The following is a 12,437-nucleotide window of genomic DNA, read 5'->3' on the forward strand; positions in this document are numbered from 1 at the left end:
ATTTTACGCTAAATGCAGCAGAAATCGAATAGCGACCGCGAGCCAACGCTCAGTATATGTGCTCTTACAGTAGGATTTGTTCCCATAAATGTCGTCATAAAGAGTAACAAGCAATTAGTGAAATGACTCCGATTACTATGCAATAATTTAAAATACACTCAGGCTTCGTAATTCTCGTAGGAAAAATAGGAAGCTTTATGAGCTGTTCAAATGCCAATCATTGAGAACTGCAATAGACTACACTCGCAAAATAAAATCCTTCCTCAACACAACTTTAACACACCACTGGCCTTCTTTCATAGTTCTGAGTACCCAGAAATGAAAAGTATCTCTTTGGTGATCTCGAAGGTACCCGAGTACTGGCAAAATAAAGGCATTAAATGCAAGCCAGAAATAATACTATCCATTAGCCATACACTCAAAGCCTGGTGCTTCAGCTCTTACACGAGTTAGCAGTAAGGCTGTGTGCGGGGAGAGAGAATTATTTATTTAATTTTCCCTCATGGTCTTCTGTTGAAATTCCCCCACCCGGCCCAACCGCTCTTACCTGCACGGGCCGCTGCTGATCATAGCTGATTCTACATAGCTAAATGCCTTTCTGCCTTTAAATGTGAGGAATTATTTTCCAGACTGAGATATCAGCCTGGAGAAGTATTTAAATATGAGCCGAATTTGAACTCAATGAACCGTTATAGACAACATACAGCCTGATTTGGAGTTTGGGCGACCAAATTTCCTTCTACCATATTAATAGCACATGGTCTTTCATGGCTGTTGGAGGCATCCATAGGGAAAGGCACTTTGGTCAAGAGAGATATTAGTGGAAAATCCAGAGAAGCCCATTTCTATATAAAAATGTGGGCACTCTGAATGGCCCCCTAAAAAGGTGAAACACATCAAGTAATGTATGTGGAATTTGTATTGTGCATACCTAACCAAAAGGCTGGAAAGCACTGTGCAGAGCTGATGGTAAACACACAAACTGCAAATCAATGGAGCAGTGGCAGGTTACTAAGAGTGAACGTGGGCTATTACTGTTTCGCGATGTAGTTTTCTTTAAAGACGTGCATCTTCTGCTATTTCTTACATTGAAGAAGGGTTGGGACAGTCCCGATCAACAGTGGGGTGCCAGGTCCTGGGTGCATAATTGGAGAAGGCCTGTTCCCTTGTTATTTTCTTTTGTGTGCTTCTTCACTGCATTTTTCAGAATCAAGATGAGTATTGGTAAATGCACTGATGTCACTTCCTGTTTCTTTAAAGGTGCATGTTGAGGCATGAGGTCTACTTTTCTAGCATACTTTAGACGGGCAGTGAAGTCACTTTGAGAAGACATAGATGCTGGGAAATACAGTGATGCCACGTCCTGTAGATATGGATGCTCGGAAGTGCATTGACGTCACTTTCTGTGGAGGTGGCTGTTGGTAAATGTACACAGTACACTTTCAAACAATTTAGGGGGTATTTTCCGCAAGTTGGAGAACCTATATTTGTTCTACTGGTTTTTCTCAATTTTCATGAACTTTGTTTCTTGAGTCAGCTGTTCTAAACACAGTGGTTAACAATTTACCCTATATAGGATGAGTGTTTCACTACAATATCCGGGTATGCAAATGCCCTATCTCTGCAGAGCAGAAGATGTTTCTGTTGATGGCATCTATACCCCCTAGGGTGAGCTAATGGGACTGTAATAGACTAAATAGAGCAAAATGCCCCAGTAGGAAATCGTACGTTTTTTGGCACATTCTCCACTACAGCCGTCCTCAAAATGAGGCTGTGTGTCTACAGGGTTGGACACCATGAAATGCATAATTTGAACCTGTAAAGAGCTGCTGCTGGCTACTCTGAATGGAAACCCCACATTCTAACCTTTCTTCTTTGAGAATGAAGTTTGCTGCAGTTCTACTGTGTACCTTTGTTTTACATGAAGCAACCTACAGGACTCTATGAAACTCAAGAAGGAAGCAACCCCACAAGCTACCGGCCATCTTGCCTGTGTGATTAGATTGCTATGCTGCTCTACATTCTATTCCTAAATTTGCCCCCAGAAATATCATTCTAAGCTCTCTCATAGCTTCCCTCTCCAGATAAATGGAATACACGTCGCTGTCACAAGTGCCTTCAGGAGATTGTAAATATTAAAATAATTTTCGATCTCTCACTGATTATCCTCCATCGCACAAACATGGTGGGACAGCCCCCTCCCTCCACTGCAATAGGCGAGATTCCAGACCCTTTACTGCCACACGCTGCAGGAAAACAAACATGCAAGAGTTGGATAAGGCACCTTACTTAACCTGCTGTCAGGAAACCTTCACCTCAGTATATCGAACGCACTTGACACGTTTCCACCTCAGAATGAGGAAATCAAAGCCTGGGAATAAAGCCATCATCAGAGGCAGCCATGAGCGGAAGCCTGAAACGTCAGTGGCTCAGGCCTTTGACTGAAGCTAGAAAGAAACGTGGGCGAGCTGTCAAGAGAGACAAATAGGCTTCCTTTATCGGGTGCAGTAGGGAGGATTGGGACCAAGCAGGGAGTCATTTAGGGGTCACAGCTGCAACCCATGCCTTGCCCCTAGCTACCCAGGCATTGCCTTTGCGACCCCTGGCCTCAGAGGTGGCAAAATCAGGACCAAGAACACAGAATAAGCTCGACTGTTGGGCCTCCAATGTCCTTGTTTTCTGTCCATTGTTTACTGTATTATTAGTGAATAATAGCCTGTTAGTCACTATTAATGCTATAAAATATTGAGCATCAAGAGCTGAAACGAGATCTTCGCTGGCATGTAAGATGAGTACAACATATTTTTTTCGAATGTATGTTGTGTGCTTGCTTGCAGGTGAGTGTGTTTGTGTGATAGTGCTAGTGTGCACATATATGAGCTTGTGTGTCTGTTTGTATGTATAGGCAGGCGTGTAAGTGAAAGTGAGTGAGAGTCAGTAGTGTCAGGTGGTCAGTGAAATGAGTGAGATTAGTTGTTGATATGTGAGTGTGGGTGAATAAGGGTGGGTAGAATGGACGAGTGTGAGCAAAACTGACTGTACATGAGTGAGAGTTGGTGAGTAACAATGAATGTGTAAGAATAAGCATGAGTGATAGTGAATGTAACTGTGAGTGAGTCTGAGTAAGGATATGTGAGAATGGGAGAAAGTAAAAGTGTAAGTGAGTGTGGGTGAGTGAGAAAGCGAGGAAAACAGTAAGAGCGAATGTGACTGAGTATGAATGAAAGAGGCGGGAATGAGTGAGTGAATATGAGAGAGTGTATGAGAATGAAGAAGTGGGAATAAGAGTGACTGCTCGTGAGAAACAAAGTTTGAGGGAGTTAAAGTTAGAATGAGTGAGAGTGAATGCCAACAATCATGAACGAGTAAGTAGGAGTAAGAGTGAGTGAAAATTAATGATTTCAAGTAAATGCTAATAAATGAACGAGGGTGAGTGACAATGAGAGCGAGAGAATATGAATGTAAGAATGTCGTTTTATGCTTGCAAGTCTGCAGATGGCTATGGAATACACAGTTTGGGGCTTATAGAGGCATCCATGGCAAAAATACTGGCACTGGGCTACTGGAGGTAATGCTTAGCGTGACAGGCAGTCACCACTGTGTAGTTATAGTTAGGTCAAAGCTTTCATAGGAAAGGATTTTTTTTTAAATAATTTTGAAGCCATTTGACAAATCTGCAGGAAATATTCAAAATAAAAACTTTATCCACTTTGTCTCCGTCATGTAAAATTTCAAACTGATCCATCAAGCGGATGACAAGAAAAAGTGGATTCCTAAAAGTGCGATTTTCAATCTTAGTTCCCTAAGAAAGTTTATTCTCCAATACAGAAAGAATGGCCGAACGGAATTCTATGAAATGTGGCATAAAGTTAGAACTTTACACAGAAAGCACGCATTTTGTTATTTGATGTAAATCCTTTCAGACATTTTCAATAAATTAGCAGTAAAAAAGGTGCTTGGGTGGGCATGAAGGGGTTAATGCTGGTACAAAGTTAAAGATATCAGGGGGCAGATTTATGATGACTGGCGCATCCCCAGGGATGCGCCAGTCATCCTGCGCCGCTGCTCCGCCACCCATGGTGCGCCTCATTTACAATGCGGCGCACCATGGGGCAAAAACGGCACAGATGCGTGACGCATCTGTGCCGTAAAGGTGGCGCATTGCTGGAGCTGCGTCGCAAGTGCGACGCAGCTCCAGCAAGGCTCGGGAGTGCCCCATCTCCACAATGCTGCGTCAAGACCTACGCCTGCTTCAAGCAGGCGCAGGGTTTTGACGCAGCATTGTCCTGAAAGTGACTGAGTGAAATCTCATAGATTTCATTCAGCCACTTTTAGGAGGCGTTCCTGCGCAGGAACGCCCCCCCCTGCGCAGGAACACCTCCTTATGGCGCAGGGCTTTACAACGTGACGCATCTCCTAGATGCGTCACGTTGTAAATAGGGCGCATTGTTTGCGCCGCCATTGCGTCAAATAAAGTGACGCACCGGCGGCGCAAGGCCTTGATAAATCTGCCCCCTGGACTGTAGGTGTCCGAAGATGCTCTGATTGGCCCATTCATGGAGGAGGAGCACATCCTATTTGGCTGGTCAGAGCACGGAGAGTATGTTGTGGCAGCCTTTACAGTACACATGATACTTTTTAAACGCTAATTTACTTCTGAACAGATTTACACTGGATCAAGGAAAGGCACTTTCTTGATCCTTGAGTAAAGTTCTACCTTCATGCCAAATTTGGTGTTGCTCTGTTTAGCCTTTTTTTCCATAATGAGCAACAAATAATACTATGGGAGTTGAAATGGGAAATGTCACCTTTAGGAATCCCATTATTATTAAGGGCTCACTTGACCGATCAGCACAAAACTTACCATGAAGAACGTAAAGTGGGTGTGCACTTTCTTTTGGAAAGTATTTCACATATTTGTTGAACAATGCCAAATTTATTGAGAAAACAAAACCATAATCATAACTACACAGGCACTATGTGACAGAAATATAAAAAGCAAAACTGAAAATGAGGAAGATTTTTAAAGAACATTTGTAGGAGAAATGATGATGGTCTTCTAAAGGTTTTGTAGCAATACCATTGGGCAAAGGGGATTACAACTGCATCCTTGTGCAGAAATTAAAGCCGAAATAGAAGAGCTATGTAGCATAAAATGATTCAAGATGACAATCTCTAATACATTCGTTTTTTACCTTTATTTTGAGCTTTAGAATTTTATACTGGGACAAATCATAGTGAGCATGGAGAATAAAGTTGCCTTATTGACTACTCAGATGTAAAGGGTGTTGAGAAGTCAACTGTACATTTGGAGGTTGAATCTTTCCTTTTCAATTCCTTTCTGAGTTGAAAAAACGGGTTGATTACCATCTGACCTGCCTATGATGGCACAGTCTGGGATCGTCGTAAGCTGTTCCAGTCAATGCCATTGTACCCTGCTTACTCATCACCGTCTCAGTGACCTTCCCTTCCCTGGTACCTTTGACCCAGTGGTTTAGTCTTTGGGGAAAGAGGTGGTGGATAAGATTTCAGAGAGTTTCGATATAATTGGTAGTAGTGGTTTAAAGACCGCACCGCTTTAGACAAATGTAAGTGGAGGTATCTATCAACAGATCATCAAATTATTATTCTGGTTGGTGCTGTAATGGTACCCTACTATCAGGGGTGCCAGCACACATTGGTCCAATGTTCCAATGTGCAGACAATGCAAATAAAGATATTAAAGCACTCCATGTAAGTCAAAAAAGTCAGTTCATGAAATAAGTATTCTCGTAGATATTTCAGATTTTTGATTTATTATACCCAGGAGTCAAATATCTGTGGACATCTGTACATGCATGGAGGAAACAGCAGAAAAGAGCCGACACGTGTTTCGTCACAAAGTGACTTCTACAAGTCCAGTCAAATAGCAATATCTTGGATAGCAAATAGCAAGTAGAGGATCTGGAGAACCAAAGTCTTGTTGTCAAATATAACAGAAGCCGTGTAAGCTGATATCCCATCAGTAGATATCAATGGTTCAGTTATTGCATCCACTCTTGACAAATTACAAAGACTATGTGGTGTCGTAAATGGGATCCGGTGGTAATGATAAGCCACTAGTAGTTTATAATCCAATGTACATAATTAGATCCTACTCTACCAATAGCAGGTGTTGTACATTCAACCATCTGTGGACTGTGAGTAAATTCATTGCTCCAAAGCACACCTGTTATTAAAGTGTGACAGCAGTTGGTCATAAAGATAAGAACAAGAGATTTGTGAATTAGGTTGTACTTATCTGCCAACAAGACTTGTCGACCTGTCAAACTTTCGATAGGGTTCAAATTAGAGAAGATAAGGCGGAGACCATGATAAGTTCCTGCCTTTGACAGTAGACTCCTTGTGTGTGTTCTTGGCATCCAGGAAGATCTGAGAGAGGATAGGCTTCCTTCAAACATTGTCATCAACACTGTTTAGGATTCTCACAGGTTGAAATGAACCCTAAAAAGTGATGTGAGCCAATATTATTGCAAGAGTATGTAAGCATACAGAAAGGTATTTGTGGGTAGGTGATTGAATAATTTGTCCTGTACCCAAGAGGTGGGCGGGCCAATAAATTAACAGCGATTGTAGAACCAACTCAAGAATCTGGCTATCCTCTAGGAGCCAATGCATGAGCCGAGCATTTAAATCATGCAACAAACATCATGTAAAAATACGATAAAGTCTCTTCAAGATATAAAAAAGTGTCTGTATTTAAGATGCAGATGCGATTCACCCTAATACTTTAGATTGAATCACTACATTGAGAGTTAGTTATTAAGGGAAAATTCCTAAACATCAATTTAGAAACATTCTTGTCCCCACCCTGACATTAATACCATTAGTGAACAAAGAGAAATTAATTTCCTCTTGGTTCTCTAATGCTATACTATTCGGTGCACAAGGTGAAGCATATACGTTTGGGTTTCCATTACCACAAGCCCCCCCTGAAATATTAGAGATATGGTGAGCAACCATCTTGCGGTCTGCGAGTTTCCCTACTTTTGAGTAGTCTTTCTCACTATACACACTAAGCTGCTGCAGGGTACCAAATGTCCCCATTTTTGCCACTCACAGAACAAGCAAGAGAGGAGGATTGGAGCTGCCATGTGGGATATCATGAGTGAACTGCATGAGCTGTATAAGGGGGGCCTGTCGGTGGCTGAGAGGAAGGACCTGCAGCCCAGCAGGGGTCCTGCGCAACGCATCCTCAGAAGCACTGTGAGCAGGCACGGCCCGTGCAGGGCGTTATACCGGGGCGGTGACGTCAGGCGGGGGAGGGTCAGGGTGGGGGGTTGTAAAATGCGGGATATGGTCCATTACAGGTAAGTACCGGGGAAAAAAAAACGAAGTTTGTTGCCCGCGCTGCATCACATTTGGCGCTGCAGCACAGGTAACATAGTTCGTTTTCTTTATTTTTCTCGGTACTTACCTGTAATGGTCCATATCCCGCATTTTACAACCCCCCACCCTGACCCTCCCCCAGCTGACGTCACCGCCCCGGTATAACGCCCTGCACGGGCCGAGCCTGACTGTGAGCCCAATGGGTGTTCAGCGCCTGCCTCCTACCCAAGCCATTCTTATAGCTTTGGGGTCCTGAAATAGTCCGAATTGTCACACTTGTAAATGTAAATGTATTTATATAGCGCAAATCACCGACACGGTATCTAAGCGCTTGCTTAGGGAACCCGTCCTGGTATTCCCCTGTGAGATACCCCGGCAGGGTATCCACAAGGTGAAAGCCAGGCATCCCGCCGCGAGGGGCCGTAGTGGAGATTAAACAAGCTATTGCCCAGAGTCGCAGAGTGTGACCCCATGAGTCGAGTAGGCACCGGAGCGAGAATTGTCAAGTCCGTGGAATTTTTGAGTCCGAGGCGGAAATCGAACCCTGGTCCACGACCGATCTCAGCTTCCGGGTCTGCCGCCTCTAACCACTGAGCAACGCTTCTCATCACACTTGTAGGAGTGTGATGGTTAGTAGTTGTGTTGTTATCACTGGCAGCTTAGCAGGGGCTGTGTGTGGTGCAAGCTGCGGTGGCCTCCTGAGGAGAGTCCTGGCACTTTTATTTATTTTATTATACAAATTAAGAGCTGGCTAGTCTGTGAATGTGCTTCAGTGAGGGCAAACACCGCTGCAACACAATTCAAGGTTTAGCGGCGACTCTTATTGGAAAGAGGCCAGCAATTCTGGAATGGACAAAGTGGTAGAAGATGCGACACAAACAGTAAAGTGAGCTATTTAAGTGTACTAATTAGCTAATGACTTGACGTTTTTGCTTGAAGAGTTGAATTAATTATTTCAAATCCTTTGATAGCGCTGCTGAGTCCTTCTCCTCCAAAGACTTGACGTTACTACTGTCAAATATTCTCCACCGCCATGCTTACACTGCCCCACACAGACCAGCTTTCACTGTCCTCTTACCCCTATACTCTACTAACACTACATCCAACCCGCCGCCCTAATGTTGCCCTACTGTTGCCCTACACAGCTGACCTCCGACCCACTAATAGTGTCTCCTATTCTGTCTCACTTTCAGGGCCGGGCGTGCCTCAGATCTCCGTGCACAAGACGCAGGATCCCAGGGGTAAGTCATTTCATGCACCTAACATACTCCTACCTGGTGAAACTTGTTGCACAAACTCCCGGTGCAGGTTACATTTACTTTGGGCGTTTAATGGATTTTTGCTCTAATGTAGGGGTAAGGTCAACATTAAGGAGAAACCTGCACGCCGTTTCCCCTGTTCACACAATTCTACTGTTTGCGTTCAGTTTCACCGGGAATTTAGATTTATGAAGGCCTTGCGCCGCCGGTACGTCACTTTTAACATGGGAAAAAGTGACGCACCGGCGGCGCAAGGCCTTCATAAATCTGCCCCTTAGTGTTTGTGGAAAAACTGCACGAATCCCAGGCGAGTCAATTAGCTTGTCACTTGTAACGGCACGCTGCTAAATACCAACCTCTAAAGAGCCGGCCCTGAAGGAATGACGTCAGCGCGCAGAACAGAATTAGCTTGAAATAGATAGGTACAATTCCTGTTCAGCGGCATTTCTTAGGCCTGGGCGGAATTTGCTGGTGTAATTAGCGCAACGTCACTATTTCCACATTACTCTTGTTACATGAAATGACACTGTTACACCACATTTCTTAATTATGCGCGGTTCGCTGTAAACATTTACTGTGCATGCACCAATGGCAATAAAAATGTATAGCAAATGTACAGAAACAACGCGAATAACAGAGCGCGAGTGGTTGTTGTTTGTGGTCCTTTTGTGTTTTTTACTGTCTTCCATCCAACGTGACTGAGGGGGCAGATTTCATGGTAAAACAGAGCGCCAAATGCAAGCTTTGCGTTATACGTAATTACACGTGATTTTGCTGCAATTTAGTGTAATTATGCAAAAGCAATCTCGCAAATTTCACACATACTTAACTTCCATGAGAGTCCATTGAAGAGGTGTCAACATTCTAAATTGACAACACTTCTCGCGAGGTAAGCAATAACGCAACTTTCACCAACATTCAGGTCCTCATTTATGTGGATTTGGTGTAGGGCAGCGCAAAGTGTCAAAGTGAAAGGGTGGGAATGCACCGTATTTATCCAATATAGTGCATTCCTGTCCTTTCTCCCTGTGCTGGCGCCATTTTGGCAGCCTAGCGCCAATGCAGCCACCCTTGCACCATGGTACATGAGTGCCGGTGTTGTTGGCATGAGTGTTTAAGTGCTGGAAGGGTCACCCTCCTGATCAAAAACAAGTTTTCATCATGCATTGAAAGAGGAAAAAACGAGGAGAAATAAAGTTATTTTTCCTTGTTATGCCTGCCCTGGCTTGGGGAAGAATATATCATTTTGTAGCATTCCCAGGTTTGCAAGTCCTTATAACTCTGGGAATGCATCAAAACCCATGGGAGTTTCGTGGGAACACACAACGCAACGCCCAAGGAACGCTTTCCTTGCACAGAGTAAGGCGACTCAGCAACTTGCGCTGCATTGCCATACTCAAGATTCATGAGGCCCCTCAAAGCCACGCAATGTGACTTTATAAATGTGACTTAGAGCCTTGCCTGTACCACTTTGCGAGGTGCACATGAAACGCAAGACTCTCATGAATATGCCCCAGAGCAGGCGCTCAACGCCCATTGGGCTGAAATTGCTTCATGCCCCACCCCCGGTCTTGTCTCAGCCTGGGCTGCAGCAGCTCGAGCTGCTGGGGGCTCTGCTGTGCAGTGTCTGGAGTCTTATCTCCGGCACACCCAAGTTTTTCACAGGTCTTCAAGCCCCATTTGCATATTTGCATACATTTGTAAACTGGTTACCAAGGCTGTTTGTTTTCTGCTTCCAGTACCCCCTGGCCCTCTGCCTATTCCTTACATTTATATTTAACTTTCACTGCAGTAGAGTGAGAATGCATTTCATAAAAAGGAATATAAAGTAGGGTAACCAAAATAACAATGCCAGCCATGTGTTGTTTGAAGAGACTTCAAAGGCCTTGTCTTGACACTGAATAGGGTGATAAATAAAGTAGTATGTATTCATTTGTAATTGGACTTTCCGAATTTTTGTTCCCTTTAATTATCTGTCATGGATCATTCAGGCAGCCATAGAACACAGCTAAAAATGCTTTCTGTTTATATTTGCTGTTCCAAGTATGCACAGATAAGTGCTGAAAATAGGTTTTAGGTACTGCTTATGTTTGTAAAGCCGGGACATCAATATAATGAGCTTAGCTGACACCCTAATCACAAGACTGGAAGTTTGCTGTAGGATAAGCACAATATTTATTTCCTCAACCTTTGATCCCTAGACCCTGATCAATGCCATAATAGAAATAGTTTAACTTATATCTGAAACCCTACACCAGCACGTAATAACATGCTGTGTTACTTCAAATGTCAGGGAATGCACCCTGTATTCAGACAACTCACTTCTTATTCTCGCCCTTCACTTTCATGCTCACCCTGCACTCATAGTGATCACTTACACCATCCACCCGCTTACCTGCACTCACAGTGATCACTCTGCACTCATAATGCTCTTGCACTGTTTACCCTGTACCTCCCACCCTGTAGTCACACGAGCACATTACTCACCCTGCTCATGTGACACTTCACTCATCTGTCCCCCTAACTGCTTACTCTGCATTCTCACTCAAAGCCCACCACTAACCATACATTCATTTGAACTCCTGATTCTGTGGACACAGGAGGGCGCTGCTGTGGTTCTGAAAATCTGGACCCTGTTGTTACCCCAATATCGAGGTCCAATACCCGTGTCACAAAATATCAACGTACCATGACAAATTTGGTGTCCATGAACCGATAATGATTAGGACATCATTCCTATGTATTTGCGTCACAATCGAGGGTTGCCAACACCCCTAAATCGTAGTTTCCGTCCCAATCCCTTAGACTCCATTTTGTGAACGGCATCCATCTTACGTCTTGCCCTCATGTTAAGTCAATTAAAGGTCGAGCTTGATCCAAAGGGACACGTCCACCTTCCCTGACTTCCCCCTGACCTGTCCCAACTGACTCCATTGCCTTAAGCCAAACCTGTTTGGGCAGCTCCTCGCCCAGTGGCCGAATACGATAGCATCAATGCATAACATTCCACGAACCATTCACCCCATACAGAACATGCTTTCTACAAACATGCACCTGTCCATATTCCTTGTTTATGGCCAGTTTTATGACTGGGTGGTACCTGCCTTTATTGGTGTTTCATCGATATCTGATGGGAGTTCCGGATCTTGCTGGGTAATCTATCACGAACTGGACATCTAAAATGTGGGCTTGCTTACATGACTCCGCACTTTGTATTATTGCAGAAATATGTTTACAGCCATATCATAAACTCAAGAATTCTTGCTTGAAGCTATTATTTTTGTATAAAAGGAGAAGGCTGGTTCTGTAAAAACGAACACGAACAGTCTCCTGAGAATACATGACCCGTGTTTGTCGTGCTTCTAGGACACGTGTTACTTGGTAGCTACCAATAAAACTTGATCTCTGTCTGCGACTAGAAGACTCATTGTTTCTGTGGTCCGGAACAAGGGAGAACTCAGAGGTCTTCGGGTGTTATCCCCTGGCACCACCGGGTTCCTAAAAACCCGGCACCTCAGTTGGCGCCCAACGTGGGGCGATATCAAGCGGCGACGGTCCAAGCCAGATGTTCGTGAGGAGCTTCGTGTGAAAATTCCGGAGGACGGCCAGCCACTTCAGCGACCCCTGTATGTCGACGTGGTTCCGAAGGTCTTTGCTGCGAGGTTCCCCGCGTCCCGACGGCTACGAAGGACTGCTGCCCTGACTATCGCCTTGTTTTGGACCCAGTGATCCTTGGTAGAGCGAAACGATAGACGAGTCTTCTAGCGACGTCACCGATCTTCAAATACTTCAGTTAAGTATAAGTGGAGC

General features: G+C 44.2%; 1 protein-coding gene across 1 annotated transcript in view; it reads left to right on the forward strand.

Moving 5' to 3' along the window:
• The window catches only part of LOC144765136 (inactive dipeptidyl peptidase 10-like), a 502,355-nt gene that overhangs the window by 291,829 nt on the left and 198,089 nt on the right, over window positions 1-12,437 (forward strand). Inside the window, exon 16 of the mRNA XM_078650313.1 lies at window positions 8,562-8,609. Coding sequence (XP_078506439.1) covers window positions 8,562-8,609 — 48 coding nt within the window. The remainder of the gene's footprint in view (window positions 1-8,561; window positions 8,610-12,437) is intronic.

This window comes from Lissotriton helveticus, chromosome 1_1 (genome assembly GCF_964261635.1).
Source record: "Lissotriton helveticus chromosome 1_1, aLisHel1.1, whole genome shotgun sequence".
Classification (NCBI taxonomy): domain Eukaryota; kingdom Metazoa; phylum Chordata; class Amphibia; order Caudata; family Salamandridae; genus Lissotriton; species Lissotriton helveticus.